This window comes from Eptesicus fuscus, chromosome 16 (assembly GCF_027574615.1).
Source record: "Eptesicus fuscus isolate TK198812 chromosome 16, DD_ASM_mEF_20220401, whole genome shotgun sequence".
NCBI classification, from domain to species: Eukaryota; Metazoa; Chordata; class Mammalia; order Chiroptera; family Vespertilionidae; genus Eptesicus; species Eptesicus fuscus.
Window position 1 is genome coordinate 66,764,383 of NC_072488.1, and position 26,113 is coordinate 66,790,495.

The 26,113-nt window shown below is 53.5% G+C and overlaps 1 protein-coding gene across 48 annotated transcripts in view; it reads left to right on the forward strand.

Annotated features, from left to right (window-relative positions):
• The window catches only part of MAP4K4 (mitogen-activated protein kinase kinase kinase kinase 4), a 184,345-nt gene that overhangs the window by 100,729 nt on the left and 57,503 nt on the right, over window positions 1-26,113 (forward strand). For all 48 annotated transcript variants that reach the window (XM_054728367.1, XM_054728377.1, XM_054728368.1 and 45 more), the window contains exons 4-7: window positions 17,614-17,739; window positions 19,494-19,604; window positions 23,611-23,701; window positions 25,271-25,401. In XM_054728367.1, the coding sequence (XP_054584342.1) occupies window positions 17,614-17,739; window positions 19,494-19,604; window positions 23,611-23,701; window positions 25,271-25,401 (459 nt within the window). The remainder of the gene's footprint in view (window positions 1-17,613; window positions 17,740-19,493; window positions 19,605-23,610; window positions 23,702-25,270; window positions 25,402-26,113) is intronic.

Below are 26,113 nucleotides of genomic sequence, written 5' to 3' on the forward strand. Positions count from 1 at the left end.
TAAGTGCACAATTGTGTTTTTCATCTTGGCACTTTCCTTCTTGCTGTCCGGGGGTCACTGGAGCACCACAGGACTCAGCAGTGACCGAGTCCAAGGAAAGATCACAAAGCACATCAGCAAGGGGAGGGGCGCAGGGTGCAGGGAGGCCCTGCCCCAGGCTGCCTTCCTCAGCAGTCAGTGGTCACCACGCACAACACCCTGCGTGCCGTGCCCTGAGGCTCCTAGGAGACCCAGTGCCGGGTTTTGTTTGTACCCCACATTTCAGACTCCCAGGAGGAAAGTAGGTGTTCAGCCTAAACCTCATTGTTTAGGGAACAGCAGGCCACTCAGTTCTGGGAGTGGTGGGAGCCCTCTTGAAACCTGGGTCCCAGGTGTCAGCTCAGGTCCAGCCTAGCAGGCAGGCCTCTCCAGGGAGAGCAGTCTCTGGCCTTGGGACCGCTCTGAACTGTGCCGTTATCACCTTGCTGCTCAGCATCTCTGCCCGGGTGTCTGACAGCCCAAATTCAGCATGTCTCCCGTGAGTCCCTGGTCTCCCTCATACACCTGTTTCATCGGCAGTTTTGCCCTTCTTCAGTTGGTGGCCGCTCTAGGCTTCTGTTTGCTCAGGCCACAAAGCCTTGAGTCCTCCATGACCACCCTCTGTCGCATACCACTCATCTCACCTGTTAGGAAATCCTGTTGGTGCTATTTTTGAACAATACCCAGTTTGTGTCAAAATAACTTGGCCTGTGGTGGATGGTGGGAGGGTGTAGGACACAAGTTAGTAACTGTTAAAATCTAGACTTAGGTACAAGAGGGTTGGATACACTGTTTTGTCTGCTTCTGTGTGTTTGAAATTCATAACAAATTATAACAAGTCTGTGAGTGTAAGAAAATGTCACACACATGAATCTGACCCTTTTTGCCACAGCCTCTACCACCCCCATCGCTCATGTCTTGCCTGGATTCTGCGTAGCTCCAAGCACGCCTTCTTCCGTGCATGGTCACCAGTGTCTTCTCTGTGCAGCAGCCTCGTGATCTTTTTTGAAACAAAGTCAGATCAGAATCCTCTACTTAGCTCAGAGTCTGAGCTTAGGTTCTTACAGTGGCCTGCGCGCCCCACTTGATTGGCCTCTCCCTCAGTCTTCCTCAGCCCTCCTCCTGCTGCCCGCTCCCCATCCACCCACAGGGCCTCTCCCTGGCCTACTGCTCCAGGGTGCTCCCTCCTGAGGGCCCGTCCCTCGCTGCCTGTATCTTCCAGGAACGCGAGTCCCTCCTGACAGCTAGCTCTGCCTGCTCCTAGCCTTCATGCCTTGACACAGTGAATTGCAGCCTCCTGCTCCCGATGCCCTTACCCTGTCCTACGTTTACCATTTTCCATTCCTAAACTGTGCTATATACGTGCATTCACCTGCCCCTCCCATTGCTCCACTCCTCCCCTCACCCCCAAGCGCATAAACTCCCTGGTGACGGGGATCTTCGTTCTTGGCCGAGCACCAGTGCCTCGACTGCAGCGGCACCTCCCGGGCTCGGGGAGTGAGGGCCAGTGGCATCCCGGAAGACAAGGCGATGCCCCTTCTTCGTTCTCTACATGCAGAGGCCCGAAGCTCAGACAACTTAAATGTGGCTGATGGATGGTTTTGCATGTGCATGTACGTTTGTTCACGAAACTATCTGAAAGTTAAACTTTTAAAAATTATATGTTCTTATTGATTTTTTAGGGGAGAGGAGATAGAGAGATAGAAACATCGATGAGAGAGGAACATCATCCATCAGCTGCCTCCTGCACACCCCACACTGGAGATTGAGCCCACAAACTGGGCATGTGCCCTACTGGAAATCGAACCAGTGACCTCTTGGTTCATGGGTTGATGCTCAACCACTGAGCCACACTGGCTATGCAGAAAAGTAAACTTTTAGTCTTTTAGTTATGTCTGATGAGGTGTGATAAAGTGGTGAATCGGAGCAGCTGGAAGGACAGGCCTCACATGTCCTGTGCCCATTCCACTGAAACTGCCCCTTTTAAAATGGGGAAGCCTTTGTAGGACCTGAGTACAGACTCAGGCTAAACTAAACTGCCCATAGAGTAAACGTCCTGAAATTGCTTCTTTGATTAGTTTCTCAACGTCCAGTGAAAGTCTATGCTAAGAACATACACAATATCTTAAGTTTATATGCCAGCGGAAGAGCTTTAGAATAAAAGCTTTAATTCTTTACTTGGAGGACCGCGGCCCCCACCCATGCGCATCATACCCTGCGAAGGCAGTGAGAGACATCTGGCGTTGCCTTTGTAGCAACCTGTAGAAGAGAGGGCTGCGTGCCGAGGGCTCGACCTGAAGCGGGGAGAGGAGCAGCTGTTGATGGGCTAGGTTTCTGGCTCCCACCTGGCAGTACTGGGGGCGCATGGCGCTTCGGCGTGGGAGGCTCAGCTCCCGCAGGGCAGAAGCCCGGCCTCTGGCCAGAGCACAGGCCGAGGGTGGCCCTCTTCCTGTCCCCACTGTGCCCCACATCTCGGCTGGGGCACAGACTGGACTCTGTCCCCTAGAGCAGCGGTTTCAACCATGTGCCCAGAGAATGTTCAAAACTTACCCTTCCTGACTGTCCAGTCAGGGGCACCGATCATTTCCCTTAGATTGTCAAATAAAAAAATGACAGCAGCTAACACAACAATAGCTGTTGTTGTCAGTGAATCAAAATTATACCTATTCTTTTTGTCAGATCAGCAAATATATATATTTTTGGTGTGCCACAGAATTTTAGTAATTAGTTTATGTGCCATGAAATGAGAAAGGTGGAAAATCGCTGCCCCAGATTTTAACGCTACATGCTAACACGGCAAGACGAAGCCAAGTCACTGTATTCTGCCCCAAAGCTCCTGTTTGCTTTAATCATCCACTTGACAGATTTACCGTGTCCCTTTGAACCTTGGGCATTATATGTAGTTTAGCACAGCGGTCGCCAGCTGGTGGTCCGTGAGGTCCGAAAGGTTGGTGAGCGCCGGTTTAGTATGTGTTTGAGGTCTGAAATGAACTCCGGAATCATTAGTGTCGAGGTTTTATTTAAAACTGTGGTGGGGTGAAGGGAGTGGACCCCTGGTCTCCGCTCTGCTGGTGCAGCCTGGCTGGATGGGCACCTGCCTGCGGGGGGGCCCTGCCACCTGGGCCCTGCTGGTCACCACGTCCAGGGCCATTTTCCTGGCCGGGAGCCGGAGCCGGGCCAGTCCTCCTTTGCCTGTCTTTTGTCATGTGCACACACCCTCCTTCGCCATCCCCAGGCTGGGCAGGGAGCTGGCAGTCCCGGCAGAAGCGTCTCGGTGGTGTGTGCTGGCCTTTGTACAGAAAGTAAAACATGCATACAGAAATGCATGCATTATAAGTTAGGGAAATTTCAAAAAGTGAACACACTCCACTTACGAACCAGCTGTTAGATCAAGAAGCCCTGGTGCCTCCCCCGCCCCCCCCCCCTCGTCCCTGGTCCGTCCCTCCGTCCCTCCGTCCTGGTTTCCGGCGCCATGGCTGCTTTTTACTTGTGTTTGTGCCTGGTGTGAGTGTTGGAGTGGAGCATGGGAGACTCTTCTGTCTGGCTTCTTTCACTTAACGTTGTTTGGAGATTCGTTCACTTTGCGGCATGTGGGAGTCGTTTGTTTCTTCTCGTTGCTTTCAGTATGTGGTTGCGTGACCTCTGAGGGAACGCATCTCTCCTGTGGGGTGCAGAGCTGCCAGGCACCTTCTCGCGCATAGTAGGTGCTGGATTGAATTGTTGTTGACTTGGTGTAGGAACTTTGCCGTTAATGAATACCAGATGCTGAGATGTGTGCTATAGGGAAAACTGCCACCTCTTTATTTCTCGTGTTTAGAGTCACTGCTTTTCTGATTTACGTTTATGTGCTCAGCTGCAGGAGTCAGGAGAAAGAGGAGGTGAGGTTGCTGACTTTCGGTGACTAGAAGTGAAGGGTCACGCAGCGGCTTCTCTCGGAACTGCCATCTGCCTTGGCAGTGGTGTCCACTCTGTTGGGTTGTCCTCCTGTTTGTGAGGCTGGTTAACTTTTCTACTGACCCTGCTGTTCTTACAGCAGGTGCCCTCCCATCCACTCCTCCCCCACCCCTGCCTGGCCCCGCCCTTCTGCCCTTAAGGCATGGGAGTTTGGGGTGAAATCCTCCTATATAATAAAAGGGTAATATGCAAATAGACCGAACGGCAGAACCAAACAATCCATCAAAGCGTAATACGCTAATGATATGCTAAAGTGCTCAACCACTTGCTATGACGTGTACTGACCACCAGGGGGTAGACAGTCAACTGGTTGACCAGTTGCTATGATGTGCACTGACCACCAGGGGGCAGATGCTTTGGTAGATTAGCTTGCTGCTGGGGTCTGGCTCATCAGGACTGAGCGAGATGGACCAGACACACCCTGGAGCCCTCCCTCGATCTGTCCCTGGCCCGATTGTGCACCAATGGGGTCCCTTAGCCTGGCCTATGCCCTCTCACAATCCAGGACCCCTCTAGGGATGTTGGAGAGCCGTTTCAGCCCGATCCCACAGGCTACTCCCCTGGGGAGGGCTCCAGATGCAGGGCTCATGGCTGGCGAGCACTGCTGCGGCAGCGCGAGCCTCTCCCGATCGGGACGGATTGGGCACGAGCCCGTGGCAGGCACAGTGGGGCCGGGATGAGCGGGAGCGGCAGGTGGGAGCTGCAGGCAGCATTGGACTGTGGGTTTCAGCCCGATCGCTGCAGGCCACCCAGAGGGACCCCACCCATGCATGAATTCGTAAAGAAATAAAGATAGGGAGATGTAACCAAACAAATGAAATTCCAAGCAAGCTTGTGTCCTTGGCCCCCCAACCTTCACACATCTTCAGGTGGGAACGCCCTCAGGGTTTGCCCATTCTCCTTTCTGAAGACAAGGATGTTTATAAAACCAAGTTTTCAGTGTGACATTCTGTCATAACTGAGAGAAGAGCAGTAACGGGTAACTTAGGTGTGGAACATGTTTTGTGGTATTTCCTGAGGAAGAATCACCTTCCCGTGAGTCCTGGGTGAACCCTCCTCCCGGAGGCCTCTGTCCTTCCAGGGTGCCTGAAGGTGCTGAGTTCCCCTGAGGCTGGCCCTGAGGGTCCCTGGTTATTTGTTCTCCTTCAGTTGTTTAGAAAGAAGAACCACACCATTTACTTGGGGAGTAACTGCAGCTGTTTGTTCAGAAGGGAGAGGATGAGGAGACTGAGACAGAGAGATGAACATGGAACTGCAGAGTGAGCGCCTCTGTCTGGCTGCGCTGCGTGGACCCACCTCCTGTGTGGTGTGTGCGCCTTCTCACCGCCTCCCGCCCCTCCACTTGCCTGCATGGCCCTCCCTTATGAGAGTTGAGTAGACTAGTGCTGTGTCTTGCTGTGCTTGTGGGGTGTGTTATAATGAATGATAGCATGGCTCACAGGGAATGGGGGGAGGGTGGATGAGGGGGTAGTCCAAAGGCAGAAGGGACAAGAGGGTGGGCAACATTTGTGATCCAAGATGCTTCTTCACAGGGAAATCCAACAAAGTAAATTATTATTTTCTTCAAGAAAAGCCCCTGCCTTGCTAGTGACACCAGTTCCAGCATTTTCCTGGGTTTCTTTTCCCCAGTAGGAGAGTGGGGAGCAGATGCCCATATCTGCTGACTTTGGGAGAGGGGCTGGGTACTGTGTGGTGTGGGCCTGTCGGGGCTTGTGGCCTGGGAGCTGGGGAGAGCGAGGGGTTCTGGCTTCCTGAGGTGCTGTGGACCCAGCCCTCCAGGTTCTGGTAGGTCCTCACCGACATGCTGCAGCAAAGCAGGGTGCACCCATGGCGAGGCAGGGGTCCCTTAACTGTTACCTCATCTCACCTGGAAGTCCAGGTCTTTCAGGCCTTTGGATTTCACTGTTTAGCTCGCTTATCTGAGTGGTAAGCAAAATTAAAATTTGTTCTCTTCTTCTCCCAAGAAAGCTTTAGTGCACTTACAATGGTGAATTTTATGGTCTAAAAATTATCGTATATAATAAAAGCCTAATATGCTAAGTTGTCTGGTCATCTCTTCAACCAATCAAAGCATAATATGCTAATGATATGCTGAGGCCGCTCAACCGCTCACTATGACGTGCACTGACCACCAGGGGGCAGATGCTCCAACCAGTAGGTTAGCTTATTGCTGGGGTCTGGCCAGTCGGGACTGAGCAAGACGGGCCGGACACGCCCTGGAGCCCTCCTGCAGTCCCTCCCCGGCCCTGATCATGCACCGGTGGGGTCCCTTGGCCTGGCCTGCACCCTCTTGCAATCGAGGACCCCTCGGGAGATGTCGGAGAGCCGGTTTCGGCCCGATCCCGCAGACCAGCCCGAGGGACCCCACCGGTGCATGAATTCGTGCACTGGGCCTCTGGTAGTTTAATAAAGCAGTTGAGAAACAAGTTTAAATGACTTCTACCGTGGGGTGATTTTTTTTGTTTTTTTCTGTTTATAAAAGGAAGGTGTTTTAGGTAGAAAAATATGGAAATAAAGCTTTTCATAATGTCATCTTGGCTTAATTACTTTTAACATGTTAATGTATGTTTTTGTAGTTTTATATTAGAGATCTATATATGCATATACGTGTGACAGGGTAGCCTTTTCTCTGACATTAAAGGTAATGTACTCATCTAGAAAATTGGAGATGGAAAAATGTTTTTGCAATGCCCCACCCCTCACCCCACCCCCCTAATAACTTTTGTTGACTTTTTGGTGTGTGTTCGTCTTTTGTGGATTAAAGCTATTGTTGGTTATTCAAGAACTCCCAGTTGAACATGTGTGTTTACCTGTGTGACTACATTTAGTTTAAAAATACTTTTGTATTTATTCTAGGAAGATGGATTTCTCCGCCTTGTCTAGTCTGACACCTCGCAGCCTTTGAGCTCCTTGGTGGTGCCCCGGACCTCTCTGTCCCCGGCTCTGTTTGCACATGTGGCCTTGGGTTCGAGTCGGCTGCAGAGCAGGCCGTTGAGTGAGTTCGTAGTGCTGTGGGACTGACTAGAAGCGCTTTCTGTTTTAGTTGGTTTTTGTGTTTGGTTTTCCAGTTGGCCCATAGGATCTTGAAAGGTGGGCATTCATCACCAGTGTACGCCATGGTTACTTCATCAGTAAGTCTTCCTGGATAGGTGCTCCTTAAATGACAAGGTGTTTGTTATTATCTTTATGATTTTAATAAAGAACACTGAAGTTAGGGAAGCAAAATATGCTTACACAAAGCCTGACGACCTTGAAATGTATGTGCTATGCGAAACCTCTTTGGTAGATTCTGTATTCTACTGATACTTGACTTCAGTCTTCCATCAGTTGATAATTGCGGTGGTTCAGTCCTAGTATTTGCTTATCTATCATCTCCAGCATCCATGGCGGCATTGCTGTGGGAGGGAGCTAGGCTGCCAGCTAGGCCTGTGGTACGTGCTCCTTTCTTCATCGGAGTTTATCAGGTAGCCATTTGGTCTAGCAGGTAGCAGAGCCAGCACTGCAGACTTTGGCCAGACAATCCGAGTGAGTTAGTGTGAGTCACATCTCACCAGGATCACTGTATCTCAGATGCATTTCTTAGCAGTTCCTGTACATTTTTAGAGGGAAGATTTCATGGTACCACTGGGGTTTTTCTTTATGTCGATATTCACTGTGTGTGCCCTGGCCTAGTATGTTTATGTTAGATGGTATGAACTCGTACATGCTGTAATCTGTGCACAGTCTGCAGGCCTTCGCCCTCCTCGGTGCTGGCACTGGCACTGCTGGGGAAGTATTCTCTGATGGACACTGTTTTTATAATACCTGGAAAAGTTCAAAATACCACTTAAAACACAAAGGTCTCCAGAATGTATTTATTATATCTAAGACTAGAGGCCCGGTGCATGAAATTTGTGCACGGGGGTGTGTGTCCCTCAGCCCAGCTTGCACCCTCTCCAATCTGGGACCCCTTGAGGGATGTCCCGGTAGGATCGGGCCTAAACAGGCAGTTGGACATCCCTCTCACAATCCAGGACTGCTGGCTCCCAACTGCTTGCCTGCCTGCCTTCCTGATTGCCCCTAACCACTTCTGCCTGCCAGCCTGATCACCCCCTAACCACTCCCCTGCCAGCCTGATTGATGCCCAACTGCTCCCCTGCCAGCCCTATTGCCCCTAACTGCCCTCCCCTGCCGGCCTGGTCACCTCTAACTGCCCTCCCCTGCCATCATGGTTACCCCTAACTGCCCTCCCATGCCGGCCTGGTCGCCTCCAACTGCCCTCCCCTGCAGGCCTGGTCCCCCCCAACTGCCCTCCCCTGCAGGCCTGGTCCCCCCCAACTGCCCTTCCCTGCCAGCCTCATCGCCTAATTGCTCTCCCCTGCTGGTCTGGTCCTCCCTCCCCAAACTGCCCTCCCCTGCAGGCGTGGACACTGTTTTTATAATACCTGAAAAAGTTCAAAATACCACTTATGGCAGGGGAGGGCAGTTAGAGGTGACCAGGCTGGCAGGGGAGGGCAGTTAGGGGCATTCGGGCTGGCAGGGGAGCAGTTGGGCATCAATCAGGCTGGCAGGGAAGTGGTTAGGGGGTGATCAGGCTGGCAGGCAGAAGTGGTTAGGGGCAATCAGGAAGGCAGGCAGGCGAGCAGTTGGGAGCCAGCAGTCCTGGATTGTGAGAGGGATGTCCAACTGCCCTCCCCTGCTGGCCATCTTGTGGCAGCCATCTTGTGTGTTGGAGTGACAGTCAATTTGCATATTAATCTTTTATTAGATAGGATTTTATGACTTTCCCCCCAAGTAATTAAGGATGTCATTGTCCTCAGTTAAAATCAACCACTGAGGGGATCTTTGCTCTGAATAGCAAGTACCAAATTAACCGTTTATTTACCCTGGACCCTTAACTCCACAGGCATTTCTCTTCCTTTCTTCTGAGGCTTTCTTTGTAAGGATTGTGAGCCTTAGGAACCTTACCTTTAAACTCAGTTCCCCCATTCTGTGCCTTAGCTTAGTCAGAGAGGCCAGTCCAGCTACCTATCCAATCCTGCAGCCAGGAGCTCCTGTGCCCCCTTCAGCCCACACCTCAGAGCAGGAGGAGACCAGCTACTGAATGTGCAGGGAGTGCAGACCCTGCTCTGTGATTGGGCACCGTTGATGGAGTCAGACGGGAGGGTCCCCGTTTACACTGAGCCTGGCAGGAAAGGGGGTTTTGGGATTTCTCTCACAGATTTGTTTTGTTTTCTTGACACCTTTCTTAGCCTGGGCTCTGAGAATGCGCAGGGAGATTTGCTGGCCTGGAGCGTCCTGCTTCATGCTGCATGGGGTGGCTCCTCTAGTCTGGATCTCCTGAGGCTGCTGTCCCCAGCCCCTGGGGACCAACTGCTGTCCTTTCCTGACTCACTAGTGGCCCTGCCCGCGCCCTGTCCCTGCTTGCTCTCTTCCCAGTGCCCGCATGCTGAGTCTGTTAAGAAGTGGGCAGATTGGATGCATGTGTACCATGGATAGGCATACCCAAGGGCGTGGCTCTTCTTAAAAGGCTGTCCAGAGAGGTGATGGCGCCACCGCACCTCATTGTTGGGTCACAGCAGGTGGAGTGGTGGCTGGCCTGCTGGTGGCCGTGGAGGAATTGGCAGTCTCCGGCAGGGGTGTCCTTTGTGCCTGTGGGCTTGCGGTGGTGAGTGGCCTCTCGGGCTCCTCGCCGGGGAAGTGCTCTGTTTGAACATGTAACTGCCTGGTTTGCAGTGTGGTGTCTGTGAGTCAGTTTCCTCGTGGAGCGGAGATTCCATTGGAGGCAGTGACCCTGTCTGGTGGTCCTGGTGGGGTGATTTACTTGTCTTTGTTCCTTTTTGCATTCCTCTCCAGGAAGATGTCAGCCCCTCATCCCTGGAGGGTAGCCTGGGGTAGTTTGTGTTTCCTTTTTTCATTAAGGGGTTCAGTTTTAGAACAGTTGTTTTGTGGTGGCCAGGCTGACTCGGGAGGCTTCCCACAAACTCACCCTGTGTTTTGCTTTATAGTCCTTCAGATGCAGGGGGGCCGTGTTGTTCTTCAGGGAGTGTCCCGTTTGTTACCCTACAGAAGGGGTGTGTCCAGTCCAAGGCTGCCTGCATCTCTCCCTCCCAGCACACACACATGCAGCTCTCCCTCCCAGAGCATGCACACAGTGAGACCGCCTGCAGCTCTCCCTCCCAGCGCACACACACAGTGTGGCTGCATGCAGCTCTCCCTCCCAGCGCACACACAGTGTGGCCACATGCAGCTCTCCCTCCCAGCGCGCACACACAGTGGCCGTGTGCAGCTCTCCCTCCCAGTGCGCACACACAGTGTGGCCGTGTGCAGCTCTCCCTCCCAGCGCGCACACACAGTGTGGCCGTGTGCAGCTCTCCCTCCCAGTGCGCACACAGTGTGGCCGTGTGCAGCTCTCCCTCCCAGTGCGCACACACAGTGTGGCCGTGTGCAGCTCTCCCTCCCAGTGCACACACACAGTGTGGCCGCGTGCAGCTCTCCCTCCCAGTGCACACACACAGTGTGGCCGTGTGCAGCTCTCCCTCCCAGTGCGCACACACAGTGTGGCCGCCTGCAGCTCTCCCTCCCAGCACACACACACAGTGTGGCCGCATGCAGCTCTCCCTCCCAGTGCGCACACACAGTGTGGCCGCGTGCAGCTCTCCCTCCCAGTGCGCGCACACAGTGTGGCCGCGTGCAGCTCTCCCTCCCAGTGCGCACACACAGTGTGGCCGTGTGCAGCTCTCCCTCCCAGTGCACACACACAGTGTGGCCGCATGCAGCTCTCCCTCCCAGCACACACACACAGTGTGGCCGCATGCAGCTCTCCCTCCCAGCACACACACACAGTGTGGCCGCGTGCAGCTCTCCCTCCCAGCGCACACACACAGTGTGGCCGTGTGCAGCTCTCCCTCCCAGCACACACACATAGTGTGGCCGTGTGCAGCTCTCCCTCCTAGTGCATGCACACCTGCAGATGTGTCAGGAGGAGGAAAAGTGGGTTGATGAACATAATCCTTACTGAGCTTTTTTAGGCCAAAATGACTTAGGACAGTTTTGTGAAACTGTAGCAGGCCACCCTGAGTTCATATAAAGTGATGACCAACAAAAAGCTTGCTAAGCTCTCGTCTTTCTGATGATCTGAATGAAAGGGAAGCCGACCCTTTGCATTCAGTTGCTGCTGCAGAGCTCCTTGCTGCTTGTTGGAGTGGGTGTGGACTTGCGTCTTCAAAGTTTGTGGGAACCTTGCTCTTGCTGGCCTGTTTAAATGGTATAACATCACTCCTGTGACTGCCTTATGCTCTAAGATTAAACATTTCTTTTCTGTAAAACACTTTGTTCCTGCGTGCAATTAATTCACATTTTGAAGTCACATTGATCAGGAAGTTCATCTTCTGATCAACTACACGTATCTCTTAGCACCGGCAGTCGTAGGCACTGTGTTCAGAACACGTCTCAGGGTGACAGTGCTGCCAAGTCGCGCAGCCGCCTCCATGTGTGCCCTGACGGGTCCCGCCCCTCGCAGCTTGGGAATTGAGAAGGTGATGACCAGTCTCCGCAGTGAGCCAGCGCGCTTCTGGCTGAATCTGGTTTCAAAGCCCAGGTCGTCGGTTCCTCCCAGTCTTCTGGTGTCTGGGTTTGGGGCATCTTTTCACATTTTCTCACGAGGAGCCCTGCAGCGTGTCACCGCGCCCCGTGCAGCTCAGCACACTGCTCATCTCTGGCGGCGGACCGGTACTGGCGACAGCAGGCAGGCAGGTGACGCTGGTGCAGCTCTCCCTCCCAATGCATGCACACAGTGAGACCGCCTGCAGGTCTCCCTCCCAATGCATGCACACAGTGAGACCGCCTGCAGCTCTCCCTCCCAATGCATGCACACAGTGAGACCGCCTGCAGCTCTCCCTTCTAGTGCATGCACACAGTGAGACCGCCTGCAGCTCTCCCTTCTAGTGCATGCACACAGTGAGACCGCCTGCAGCTCTCCCTCCCAATGCATGCACACAGTGAGACCGCCTGCAGCTCTCCCTCCCAATGCATGCACACAGTGAGACCGCCTGCAGCTCTCCCTCCCAATGCATGCACACAGTGAGACCGCCTGCAGCTCTCCCTCCCAATGCATGCACACAGTGAGACCGCCTGCAGCTCTCCCTCCCAGTGCATGCACACAGTGAGACCGCCTGCAGCTCTCCCTCCCAATGCATGCACACAGTGAGACCGCCTGCAGGTCTCCCTTCTAGTGCATGCACACAGTGAGACCGCCTGCAGCTCTCCCTCCCAATGCATGCACACAGTGAGACCGCCTGCAGCTCTCCCTCCCAATGCATGCACACAGTGAGACCGCCTGCAGCTCTCCCTCCCAATGCATGCACACAGTGAGACCGCCTGCAGGTCTCCCTTCTAGTGCATGCACTATGGGCTTGATCCCTAGTAGGGGGTGTGCAAGAGGCAGATGATCGATTTTTTTCTCTCCCTCTTCCTTCCTCTCTCTAAAAAAATCAGTAAAGCCGAAACCAGTTTGGCTCAGTGGATAGAGCTTCGGTCTGCGGACTGAAGGGGTCCCAGGTTCGATTCCGGTAAAGGGCATGTACATTGGTTGCGGGCACATCCCCGGTGGGGGGTGTGCAGGAGGCAGCTGGTCGATGTTTCTCTCTCATCGATGTTTCTAGCTCTCTATCCCTCTCCCTTCCTCTCTGTAAAAAATCAATAAAATATATTTTAAAAAATAAAAATAAATAAATCAGTAAGACTATTTAAAAAATTTAAAAACCAAAGTATATACCTTAATTTAAAATACTTCATTGTTACTTGGGGTGGTGAGCACATGGTGCAGTATACAGACCATGGTTCATAGACATGTGCACCTGAAACCTATGTGACCTTATGAACCAGTGTCACCAGTAAATATAATTTAAAAAATGTAAACACATAAACCTTTTATTGCTAAATGCTAACCATCATCTGAGCCTTTAGCACAGGGGTAGGGACCGTCGCCCCTCGGGCCCTATGCGGCCTGCGGAATCCTTTGGTCTGGTCCTGCCAAGGCATTGGGGTGGGTTACATGTCAGACCAGTTACAGCCGGCTAATGTTCAAGTTGGTAACTTTGTGTGGCCCGCGAATGATGGTATCAATATCCAGTGGCCCTGGGCAGACGGAAGGTTCCCCACCCCTGCAAGTTAGCACATGGCCATCTTTTAGCTGGCGGAGGGGTCGCCCGATGTGAGGCTGAGGCTGACATGGGGTGCTGCTGGAGGCTGAGCGGCTGCGGTAACGCCTGGCAAGAGGGCAGCAGTGAGCTTCCCGCAGGACTGCCCCCCCCTCACAGGTGCCTGCCCCCCCCTCACAGGTGCCTGCCCCTCCTCTCACAGGTACCTGCCTCTCTTGCCCCCCCTCTCACAGGTGCCTGCCCCTCTTGCCCCCCCTCTCACAGGTACCTGCCCCTCTTGCCCCCCCTCTCACAGGTGCCTGCCCCCCCTCTCACAGGTGCCTGCCCCTCCTGCCCCCCCTCTCACAGGTGCCTGCCCCCCCTCTCAAAGGTGGCTGCCTCCCCTGCCCCCCTCTCACAGGTGCCTGCCCCCCCCCCCTCCACAGGTGCCTGCCCCCCCCTCACAGGTGCCTGCCCCTCCTCTCACAGGTACCTGCCTCTCTTGCCCCCCCTCTCACAGGTGCCTGCCCCCCCTCTCAAAGGTGCCTGCCTCTCCTGCCCCCCTCTCACAGGTGCCTGCCCCCTCTCACAGGGGCCTGCCCCTCCTCTCACGAGCACCTGCCTGTGGCCTGTGGCCCGCTGGACAGCGCTGACCCCCAGAGGAGGTTCTTTCACCATCAGAGCCGCCCCCCCCCCCCCCCCCCCGCCCTGCCTCAGCTCAGCGTGTGGCGCTCCCAGTCCTCCGGTCACTGCTGCAGCCCTCAGGGCCTCTGCACTGGGAGGAGATTCGTCTCAAGAAACCTCTTTCTCGCCCTAACCAGTTTGGCTCAGTGGATAGAGCGTCGGCCTGCGGACTGAAGGGTCCCAGGATCGATTTCGATTCCGGTCAGGGGCATGGACCTTGGTTGCGGGCACATCCCCTATAGGGAGTGTGCAGGAGGCAGCTGATGGATGTTTCTCTCCCATCGATGTTTCTGACTCTCTGTCCCTCTCCCCTCCTCTCTGTAAAAATCAGTACAACATGTTAAAGAAGAAATCGCTTTCTCTGCTCATCATAAGCAGCAGCTCCTCGCCGGGTGAAGTCCCGCACGGGCACGAGGCGGCAGTGCCTCCGGCCGCAGGCTCCGCTGCCGGGCCGCGCTGCTTCCCACCTGCCGCACTTCTCCACTGAGGTCCGGACCTCCGAGTCCTCCGCACGGCTCCACTCCTCCGGATTCTTCCTCTTCCCGGGGCTCCTGGTGCTCCCCGGATCTGGAATGGGGAGCCCTTTCCAGAAGGTTTCTAATCGACTTCGCCCCAGGTCCATGCCGAAGCGCCGTCTACCGCAGGCGGTAGTTCTAAGCCGAGGGCTTCGGCATCCCAGAGGTTCACTGATTCAGCAGCAAAACTGGGGAGCGAGTCATTTTGTCTACAATGGGTTCAAAGTAGTGTTTTATCTTGAGCAAGATGTCATAACTGATTTTCACTTCAGTTATGTTGATTTTGTAATTTTTCTCTTGGGTTTTTATTCTGAGACTGATGGTCTTAGGAGACCGGGCTGATTAATTTTAAAGAACATGCCATCCCCTCCTTTGACCAGGTAACCTGAACTTTGTTCTAAAATCTTTTCTGCATAGTTCTGTTCACCTTGGGTTGAATTGTCAGGGAATTTAAGTGGTACAACGTGTCTCTTTGGGTCAAAAAATGTAATTTTGGCTAATTCGGTGTGGGGTAATGATAATCCTCTCAGCTCTAGCCGGGATTGCCAAGTGAGAGGTGGTCTCATTTGTCTCCCTTCACAGTCACACAAACTTACAAACTGTCCTAAAAGCGGATGCTTCCATCCTAGTGTGTGTTCCCTTACACATCCGGTGGTGAGACTGCGGAGACGTTTGCACCTCTCGCTCGTCACAGCCAGCTGGTGCTCAGGGAGGGCGCCCTCCTGTTCACCTGCTGGCGGCAGGGAGTGCGGAGAGGCCTGCGGGGAGGAAGGCAGCTCGGAGCATGGCCGGCGTCCGACCCTCGTTAGCGGATGTGCAGTCTGCCCGTCTCTCTTCACTCTCTTCACGTAGTTCCTGCATCAGGAAGGAGAGAGAACGTAGGTAACAGCCGTTTAAATCAACATTTTAAGGAGTCGTTTGAAAAAAGTTACTAATATGCACCCCTGTGTGCTCAGATGGCGGCGTGGGCGGCCGTGTCACATGGTTCATACACAAACCCAAGTTGCTGTTGAACATGACCACTGTTCTCTGGCCTCCCCGCCCCCATCTCTGGCAGCAGGGGCGGCCGCCGCGAGCTCCTGCCCAGCCCGGGACAAAGGCCTTTTCTGGGAGGCTTGACTTCCGCTGGTTGGAGTCCAAAATGCTAATTGGCATCAGCTGCATTGAAGCGCGGTGTGGGGCCAGCAGCTGCCGGTCCCGGGAGACATCCAGCAGGGGCCTTACCTTTCTTTCCAGAATGTCCTCTCGCCTCTCTCAGTTACCCCAAACTCCAGCGCTTCTTCCTGCCTGTGTGTCTGCTTGTGGCCTCCCAGGGAGGGGGACGGAGAGCAGGCATTTGGACAGCCTCCCCACAGGGGTGCACACACTTGTCTTGTCCGTCTGCCAGTTCCTCTCTCCTTTCATGTGGGGTTTGTTGTTTAAAATCCCAGTTCTCATCTGTTCTCTGTTGTGTCTTCTGAGGCAGGTGGTGGTGGGGTGTGTGTATTTAAATGTTGCGTGAGACCACCAAGCTTGTTCTTAACGAATGATTAAAGGAGGCGTGAACTCAGAACTTGGTTCATTATTACTGTATCTGAAGACAACACAAAACCCCGTGTTAGTACCATCAGCCCTAACGAGGGTTCCAGCTGTCGCCGGCTCCAAGTCGATGGCAGGTCCTGCTCTCGGACGCTTTCTCTCCAAGGTGGGCGCTCGTTACTGGGTGATAGTGAGGTACTGTGCGCCTTTTTATCTGATCAGATGTGGGATAGTCACTGCTCTGTAATCACAGCAGTGAGAGGAGGGATGCTCCTAAGTCATGGCTTCATTACATGGTGTCTGCCAGCACCTTAGCTTCCGGGCCCAGGCCGCCCTGTGCCGTGTGCCCACCGTGTTTGCCGGTGTGCACATCGTGTCTTCACCCCGGCGGGAGCACCGAGTTTAGGCCGCAAGGAGTGTAAATGCATAAGAATTCCAGCGTGGTTGGAACCAGCCCTCGGAGGCCTTCACGATCCTCTGCTGTTCTCAGGCGCACCGTGTGGGAGCAAAGAAGCAGCGTTTGCTCTCTGTCCTGGGGGACACTGGAGGCCCTGGGGTACCTGCTACTGTGGGTGGGGCGGGGCTCAGCGCGGGAGGAGAACTGCGTCTGCACAGCGCACGCAGCTGCTCAGAACTTCAGAAGCGATTGCCTGCTCTTACCACAGACAAAATTAGGATCAGTGTTTTCCTTTTTCCTGTCCTAACTCTGCATCGTTCCTTTTGTTTTTCTATAGTCTTTATGCCCCAGATCCTGGTAGGTGTATAAAGAGAAAAAACAAATCTCCAGTTCACTTTCTAAGACCTAGTCCCGGGTAAGGAAAGCGGAGGTTGGCTTTTCGGGCTGATGTGTTTCACGGTGGCTTGTCCCGGAGTAACCATGCCTCCCAACAGGAGCACGTTTAGGGCCGTCGTCACGGGCCGACTGCTGCTAGGAATCTATCCCTCAACCAGCCCATCGGGGCCACCCTGGGCTGCTCAGGAGCCCGCCGGGCCGGGGCCGCGTGCTGACTCAGGAGGGCAGCTCCGTGCGCCCTGTGCCCACGCCGTGGTGGCGGCTCACTGCGTCCCCTGCGTGAGGCAGTGGCGGACCGAGCCCAGCACTGCGCTGTGGATGGACTGGGCTTCTCGTCCCATCGGGCCTGGCCCTGTGCCGCAAGCTGATGTTTTGGGAGGAGTTCCTCTGAGAGGGCTGTTCTGTCACCCTAGCCAGGCGGAACACTGGTTCCGTTTGGAATTAAGGTAGCATCCTAGTTACTCAGTGTCACATTTTTTATTGTTACTTTCACCATGGCCCTGTTGAGATCACAGATGAGATGATACCCATTTGGTGTGATTTTCTACGTACAGGGCTCGAAGGAGTCCCTGCACGGGCGGTCACAGTGACCGTACTGGCCACAGGACTCTGCTCTTATTTGCAGTCATGACCTCGTGAGTCATGTGACAGCTGTGCCTACAGAATACCTGTAATATTCTCATGCCGGGGCCAGTCTGAAGCCACCATTTGAGAATTGCTTTTCTAAGATGATTCCATGTTTGTTATGTGTTTGGTTTCTAACGCAGTGGTGTTCAACTGGAAGTTTCTCTTTAAAAGATAGTTTCTTTCCCTCGCTGTTCTGGCTCAGTGGCTAGAGCGTCGGCCCACAGACTGAAGGATCTCAGGTTCGATTCCGGTCAGGGCAAGTCCCCAATTCTTGACGTGAAGATAGAGAGAATGGACTGGAAACTTCTGTCATTGCCTGTGGGGAGGGAAGTAAAGTCATGCACATTATCAGAAGCCACACATTCTGTTTTTATTTTTTCTTAAGGATGAAGAGGAAGAAATCAAACTGGAGATAAATATGCTGAAGAAATATTCTCATCATAGAAATATCGCCACATATTACGGTGCTTTCATTAAAAAGAGCCCCCCTGGACACGACGACCAGCTCTGGGTAGGCACCGTGTCCTTCGGGGGTGTCCCGGGGGCTGTGTGGGAGGCAGGAGGACCTTCCAGAGGGGAGAAAGCAGAGGAGAGGGGCTGGTGTCGGGGCCCTTGGCGGACACTATACTGATGTTTATTTTGATGTTGATTTCACTTTGCCTGGAAAAGAGGTAAATTTGTGTTTCAGGAATAAAATGGCATGTTTTAAAAGCAATGTAATTAAAGAGCAAGGAAATTAGGATCTTGAAAATAAAAGCAAAAAAAATTAAAAACTTTAATTATGAAAATTAACCAGTTAACTGCTATGCGTCCAATATGGAAACCATCCTTGCATCTATAGACGCTTATGTGTACAAAGGGTTAATATGGAAGCAGCACTGAATGCATCTTTCTTTATTACCTGGAAGTGAGAGACAAATCACAAGAAAACAAACATATTAGTCATTTTTAATAGTATTGGTAGTAATAGTTAATTAAAAACAATAAATTCCAGGGAAATTTCTGGGATTGACACCTTCAAACTTCTCTCTTCTTAAACACATGTATATTTAAGATGATGGGACAGATACTGTGAGAAATATGGTCATCACATTGGTTACACCAAAGGCTCTGGATGTAGAGAGCAGGAATAGATATTAATCCTTTTCCTACGTTTTAAAAAAGCCATTGTAGAAAATTTGCAAAATTAAGAAAATACAAGGGAAATAGTTACTTTCATTTCAATTGCCCAAATATCATCATCATTAAAATTTTAGTTCAATTCATTTGATTTTTTCAGGTACTTAAAAAATATACTTATATTCATGTTGTTCAAACAATTAGATACTGTATCCTATCTAATAAAATAGTAATATGCAGATTGACCATCACTCCAACACACAATATGTCTGCCCCCATGTGGTCAAAGATCCTGCCCCCATGTGGATACAAGATGGCCAGCAGGAGAGGGCAGTTGGGAGGCAACCCGGCCTGCAAGGGAGGGCAGTTGAGAGGGACCAGGCTTGCAAGGGAGGGCAGTTGGAGGTGATCAACCCTGCAGGAGAGGGCAGTTAGGGGTGACCAGGCTGGCAGAGGAGGGAAGTTGGGGGCAAACAGACTGGCAGGGGAGCAGTTAAGCATCAACCAGGCTGGCAGGGGAGTGGTTAGGGGGTGATCAGGCTGGCAGGCAGAAATGGTTAGGGGCAATCAGGAAGGCAGGCAGTTGGGAGCCAGCAGTCCTGGATTGTGAGAGGGATGTCCCAGATTGGAGAGGGCACAGGCTGGGCTGAGGGACAACCCCCCTCCGTGCACGAATTTCGTGCACCGGGCTTCTAGTATAATATAGTTTTTAAAACTATGTGTTACTTAAAAATAGCATTTCTCTTTTGTTCTAAACCCAGTCAATGTAAAATAGTTTGAGAATCATAATAGTCTGATTTTGGCAAATGAGAAACAATGTTCGGGAGTATTTGTACCAGGTTTCTGATAATTGAGCATTAATTAAGAACAAAATGGTTCTCCTGTTCCTGTGTGCTTGGGAGAGAAAGGCCACGTCAGCACCCGTGTGCGGGGGGCGTGGCGCGGCAGAAGCCTCAGTGGCCTGCACCAAGTGTGCACAGTTAGTAATTGGGTGGTGACGTGCTCTCAGTAATTTGAACGTCTCCAAAATGAACACGTGCCTGGATCTTCAGGAAGGGCAAACGGAGGTCAGCCTCCTGGAAGTGCGGTGCCCATGCCGCTGCCTGCCCCAGGCGTGTGAGTCGCAGTGTGTGTTTCCGCCCGCAGCTGGTGATGGAGTTCTGTGGGGCGGGGTCCATCACAGACCTGGTGAAGAATACCAAGGGCAACACGCTCAAGGAGGACTGGATCGCGTACATCTCCAGAGAGATCCTGAGGGTAAGGACAGGCACGGCTCTGGTGCCCCCCGTATCTTGCATTTCCATTTTCACTTTCCTTGCCCCAGGTATTCCTTGCGTTATAACTGTACAGGTCATTCTTGTCTTGACAACCAAGGGCTCTGTAGCGCTAGCTGGCTTTGATAGTTGAAGCTACATCATGGTTTTGACCTAAAGAACCAAGGTATTCTGGCAAGTATCTAAAGAAAGTAGATTGAAACAGGAAATACTTTCTGTGTCTCCCTGAGTTCGCTTCCAGGTGTTGAGAAAGTCAGAGTGGAGGGCGAGAAGGCAGCCTGCTTTCCTCTGAGAGCCCGTGCCCGAGCTGCGGGCAGCCAGGGTGCCGAGCGCTGGCCCTGGTCGTGGGCTGGGCGCTAGCCGCTGGTCCATGCATGAGGGAAAGGTCCAGTGTTACTGCTCCCTGTAGCCAGCTAGAGGCTTGTCTTACGCTCTTAGAGGAAGTTTCCGCGCTACTGTTACAGCAGCTTCTGAGGACCCCCGGGGCAGAGCCGCCCTGACCACAGCCAGGGGCCTCCGTGCTTGCCCCTGGATTACACACATGAATGACTTGGTTTGATTTCATTCCCCACCATGTTCTGAGTTAAACTGGAATCTAATTGTTAGGCTTCTCTCGTTAATACAAAAAATTGTTACTTGATTTTTTATTTGTAGGTGAATTTCCCCCCATTTTTATATTAAAGTTTCATAGAGGACTACAGGTTTTAAAAATGCCAAGTGGAATTCATAGGGATAGGTTTTAATTTCTTTTTATTTAGATACTAAAAGCCCAGTGCACGGATTCGTGCCCCGGTGGAGTCCCTTGGCCTGGCCTGCACCCTCTCGCAGTCCGCAATCGAGGACCCCTCGGGGGATGTCAGAGAGCTGGCCTCGGCCCGATCCCTGCAGGCCAGGCCGAGGGACCCCACTGGGGCCCGAATCCCTCCTTCCCTCTGAGATTCATCAGTCTGTTCCATTTTTCCATGCTCGTGGTTTCCGATCCTGCGTTGAGCATCTGCTCCCTAGTGGTCAGTGCACGTCATAGCTTCCAGCTGGTTGCTTAGGCTTTTATCTATATAGATTTTACACAGCCCTTGACAATGGGAAATTCCCTTAAGAAAACTAGTGGTGTGGATGAAGTGGAAGAACCATCTATTTATAGTCACATTCAGATTTTATTATTAAAGCGTCAGGGTTCTGTCTAAGGCTACCACGGGGAGCAGGGTGTGAGGTGGGGAAGGCAGTGCGCCTGCCCGCTGGGCTGGAGCGCAGGGCGCGCACGGGTGTGCGGTCAGCTGTAAGGAAACAGCCTGCTGGACAGGAGGGCCTGGCTAAGGCTGTGGCTGCTGGGGTCCTTGACTTGGTTGTGAGCCCTGCCCTGCTGCTTACCGGTGTGCACCCGTGGCAGCGCACTCGGCTCTCAGGACTGCCTTTCTCACCTGTGAGATGCAGGTGCCAAGCCTGGGAAGGGAGTGCCTTCATCATGAGAACTCAGTGTCAACGTATCGGAGTCATTTGATGTGACACGTGCATACACAGCTAATGTCATTTAATATGAGTTGTCCTTACTCTGTTAGAAGCACACACACATGTTTTCCTACGTGTAATTCCAGTGTAGGATTTCTCAAGCAGAGAGCTAGGTTTCACTGTAAATGTCTGAGGCATCAAATAAATGTATTTTAGACACATTTCATTACAGTTTCATGCTTTTTGTCTTTTCCAAAGAGCTCACAAGGTCAGAGCTGGAACAATTTTTTTTTAATTGATTTCAGAGGGGAAGGGAGAAGGAGAGAGAGAGAGAAACATCAGTGATGAGAGAGAATCATTGGTTGGCTGCCTCCTGCACGCTCCTTACTAGGAATCGAGCCCGCAACCTGGGTATATGCCCTTGACCAGAATCGAACTTGGGACCCTTCAGTCCGCAGGCCGATGCTCTCTCCACTGAGCCACACCTACGAGGGCAGTTTCATGCGTTTCTGTGCACAGGCATACGTTGTTACCGGGTGTGTGCACTAAGCGTGTCTCTGCAGCATGTGCCAGCGGCCTGCTGTGCTCCCCAGTGAGCGCGTGGCTTCTGTCTTTCCTGTGACAAGTCCGAGCGAACTTAAACACACCAGCCTCGGATCCAGAAGCAGGCATGGACGCGGGTGTGCATTTATCATGAAGGAATGGCTAGGAGTCGTTCTGGTAAGAGAGGGCAGTAGACTGGGAGGGTGAGCTCTCATGGGAGAGGAAGGCTGCGCCCCAGTAGAGGCTTGGGGCTCAGTGGCACAGAGAACCCCTGGAGAACATGCAGAGGGCCGGGACCTGCTCTCACTCCTCAGTGGGGGCTGATTCGGACGCTGCCGCGTTGAGATCCCTCAGAAGGGTGTCCTGAGCGTGTCTGGCCATCATACTGGACCTCTTGAGACCAGAAGGTTGACTGGCATCCCAGCCACTTCGCGTTCAGTCTCCACGGCAGTTCCATGCATTTAGGTGGGAACGGGTATTTTTATGTGCAGGTGGGCGCCTAGAGCCTTTCGTAGCCAATGCTGAAGGCCAGCCTTTGACTGCTCCTTGTTCTCTGACCAGCGCTGAGATAGTTCCAGGGGGACTGTTCCCCAGCTTTGAAACGTCAATTCATTTGGTCTAGAATGTTTACTTGTGTGTATTTGGATTTGTCGTCCGTCTCTGCTAAGAAAGAATCGTTGCAGCTTGGTTTTTGACATGGGAGCTGTGAAACATACACGTTCCGTCCCTCCCGGGCACGCCTTACAGGAAACATGTGTCCACTGTTCAGAGCCGGCCCGGCGCGGGGTGGCACTGGTGACAGCGTCGGTGGCCGGTGGCCACCCTTGGCCGCACACAGCACAGGAGACGCTCCTCTGTGTGTTGCTCGTTAGGAATGAGAATACCCAGGCCACGTTTGCCTGAGGACACTTGGGTACTTGTGTTTGTTGCTAAGGTGATGCTCTAGAAGTGTAAGAAGGGGTTGTGCAAATTATAGAATAAATGATGAGCGGAAGTGATCAAGTAGGAGATAGGAAAGAAGTAGGGAAGCTGCGCCTTTTTGTGCCTCCTCCTTTGCTGTCACAGTTACTTCACGCGGAGAGGAACTGGCCCCGTGGTGGCTCCTGTGTGAGTGCCTTTCCCCCCGCCAGCGCCGTGGCTAACCCTGCACCCTCCCACGGCCGCACGCGTGGCTGGGGGAGGCCGCGGGCAGCCCTGCGCTGGAGAAACGAGTGTTGTAGAGCAGCTGTCTCACTTACTTCACAGCCTTCCAAGTCATGACAACAATAAAACCCACAAGCAGGGGGACGGGAAAGCCCAACCCTTCTCTTCAGTCTGCCCCTCGGGACCAGGCCTTTCCCAGGGAGGAGGCTGCTTGTACCGGAAGGAGGCGGGCTCTCGATTTTGCTTCTCGAGCTAACGATGGGGCAAGTAAAGGAGTTGAGAGGATGGGCATGTGTATCTTTCAGACCATATTTGGATGCAGCATGTAGTTGTGTTCTTGCTCCCCCACTCAGAAGAGACTGCTCTTGGGCTTCCTTCCAGATACAAGGTCACCAGAAAGCACCATGTGCAGTAGGTCTCTCTGGGAAACAAATACTCTAATCAAAGCTCTTGGATGGCCGGATTGTTGTGCATTGGGGCAGAGGTGGGATGATGCGCTGTGAGCTGGGGGACCCAGCTCACCTTCGCTTTCCCCTGGGATGTGTCTCGTTCAAACATACCTCGGGGTCACCCCTGAAAGACGGTGCACAAACGGCACAGACTGTAGCCGCGCGAGCACCGACAGTCGTCCACAGCGGGTCTCGGGCAGCTGGAACGTGGCGACGCTGCCCACAGGGACCTGGCCCACGGGAGCGGAGGGCGTGAGCGCCGTCTCCCGGGAAGCGCCGAGATGGAATTGTGTGTTCTAGCCGGGGCCCACAGAGCCTGTGGCCGCGCACGCCCTTCTCAGCAAGGGTGTGTCTTGGTGACTGACTTACAGAGAGAGCGACTAAAGTTCAGTCTGTCTTCCTACTCAGGGCCTGGCGCATCTTCACATCCATCATGTGATTCACCGGGACATCAAGGGCCAGAACGTGCTGCTGACCGAGAACGCAGAGGTGAAGCTCGGTACGTGACGGAGGGCCGCAGGCCACGGCTCGCTCCTGGCGCAGCCAGCTGCACCCCCTGCCCTCTGCATTTAGCCAGCGTTCAGCCTATGCCCGCACTGTCTGTCTGCGCCATGAACAGGTTATTGCTTAGCCTGGCTCCTCCCTTCCATCGTGCCCGCCACCCCGCCACCCCGCCACCCCGCCACCCCGCCGCCCCGCCACCCCGCCACCCCGCCGCCCCGCCACCCCGCCGCCCCGCCACCCCGCCGCCCCGCCGCCCCGCCGCCCCGCCGCCCCGCCACCCCGCCACCCCGCCACCCCGCCACCCCCGTTCGCTGGGGAGTAGACAGACTCGACTCTAAATCAGATCATGTCATTTTCCTGCTTCAAGATCACTAATCACTCTTTTACTCTGAATAAAAGCCACATTTCCTTCATGGCTCATAGACAGCCCTGGCCCTGCTCCTTCCAGCCTCCTTCTGTGAGGCCTCACTCTCTTCTTCCTCAGGGACGAACTTCTACTTCCCGGGACCTTGCCTCAGGGCCTTCGCCCGGACTGTTCCCTAGGTCGAAGCTGCAGTGTTTTCTTCATTCTCATTGGCCTTCCCTGACCCTCTGATCTGTGTTGGGTCCCGCTGCTTAGTTCCTCCATAATAATGATCACAATTTATAATGACAAAGCTATTTGTTTACTTAGATTTCTGACTCCTTTATGAGAATTTAAGTTCTGGGGGTAAAGCAACCAGGATTGATTTACTTGCCAGAATATTCTTACGCAGCACCTGCACAGTGCCTTGAGTGTGCTCGGTAACATGTGCTGGATGGTGGGGTGGAGCCCATCGTGTCCTCCTGGACACGGTTTTAATGGTTCTCTGTGTTCCGGTGGCTCTCTGGGTTTCCGGTTTCCCTTGCCTGGATCTCAACTCACACCCACTTTCATATAATTCTCCTGTCAGATTTAAACAGGTTTAACCTTGTTTTCTCTTTCTGAGTCACCACAAAAGCTGTGCTGATAGAACCTAGTCCGCCTGTGAAAAGTTAGGCGCAGTGGCCAGTACTGAAAACAAGAGCTCGTCATTGCTCTTGCGCAGTGCCTGCCACTGCTGGCCATCGGTGGAGGAACAGTGTGCCGGAGGGGAACCTCCCGGCTAACACGGAGGCTCTCGCTCCTGACTGCACAGGCCGCGTGTTCCCACGCACCCCGCGGTGCCGCCTGTGCACCCCTTAGTGGTCACTTGCTGACCGACACCTGGCCGGCGAGTCTCTGTCTCAGAGGAGCGTGCACCCCAAGAGCTGGCCAGGTGGCTCCTCAGGCTGAGCCGCAGGCAGGAGTGGAACCCGTGCCCTGGGAGTGATCTGGGCCTCCGCCGGGAAGCTCGGAGGCGACCGGGCTGGCAGCTCCCGGGCGGGAAGGGGCTGCTGGCTCCCTCTGGAAAGGCTGCTCGTCGTGCGGTGACCTGAGGGGCTGCCCGTCCCCGACATGTTCTGCTCAGTGTGCTCTGAAGACACCGCCTCCAGGTTCTCGTGCTCTTGTGTTTTTCCTGTTGGTGAGTTGTGTTTTCCGTGTTCTTTCTTCCTCCTCTTCCAGTCGATTTCGGAGTGAGCGCTCAGCTGGACAGGACTGTGGGGCGGAGAAACACGTTCATAGGCACCCCCTACTGGATGGCTCCTGAGGTCATCGCCTGCGACGAGAACCCAGATGCCACCTATGACTACAGAGTAAGAGGCGCCTGCGTGCCTGGCTCACGGGGTCCCTGCCGCTCCTGAGGGACAGGCTCTGTTTACACCCCGCCCACCCTCATCCTGTCTGCTCCCTCCGGGAGGTGCCTGGGCCCCTGTGCAGGGGCAGCTCTGTCAGCACAGCGTTTAGCTGCTGCCTTCTCGTGTCCATTCTGCACCATCACTGGTCTTCTTACTGAGGAACAGACTGCCTCCAGGGCAACCTGGGCCACTGGGCGGATCCTGTTGCAGGGCTCCCGCCTTTTGTTAGGTCACGAGTGTATTTGCATGACTGCAGTGCCTCCAGGCACGTGGCCTCCGGCACATGGCTCAGGTGTGCAGTCCTGATCCTCACAGAGAACAATATTTGACCCTCAGACTTGGGTTGAATATATTAACCCAAACAAGTTTTTAAAAAGTCCCCTGGCCTTATCTAACATGTCAGAGTGGTTAATGTACCTGTTAATATTCAGAATTGCATTCATGTCATAACACTGTTCATTTCCACAGTGTCTACATATATAAAAGCCTATGCAACCGTTACAAACGACTGGTCGACCAGTCGCTGTGATGCACACTGACCACCAGGGGGCAGATGCTCAACACAGGAGCTGCCCCGGTGGTCAGTGTGCTCCCACAGCCAACCTCCCGCGGTCACTACCCCTGGCCGGCCCCAGTCAGTCCTGATCTGCACCGGGCCTCTCGTTTATTA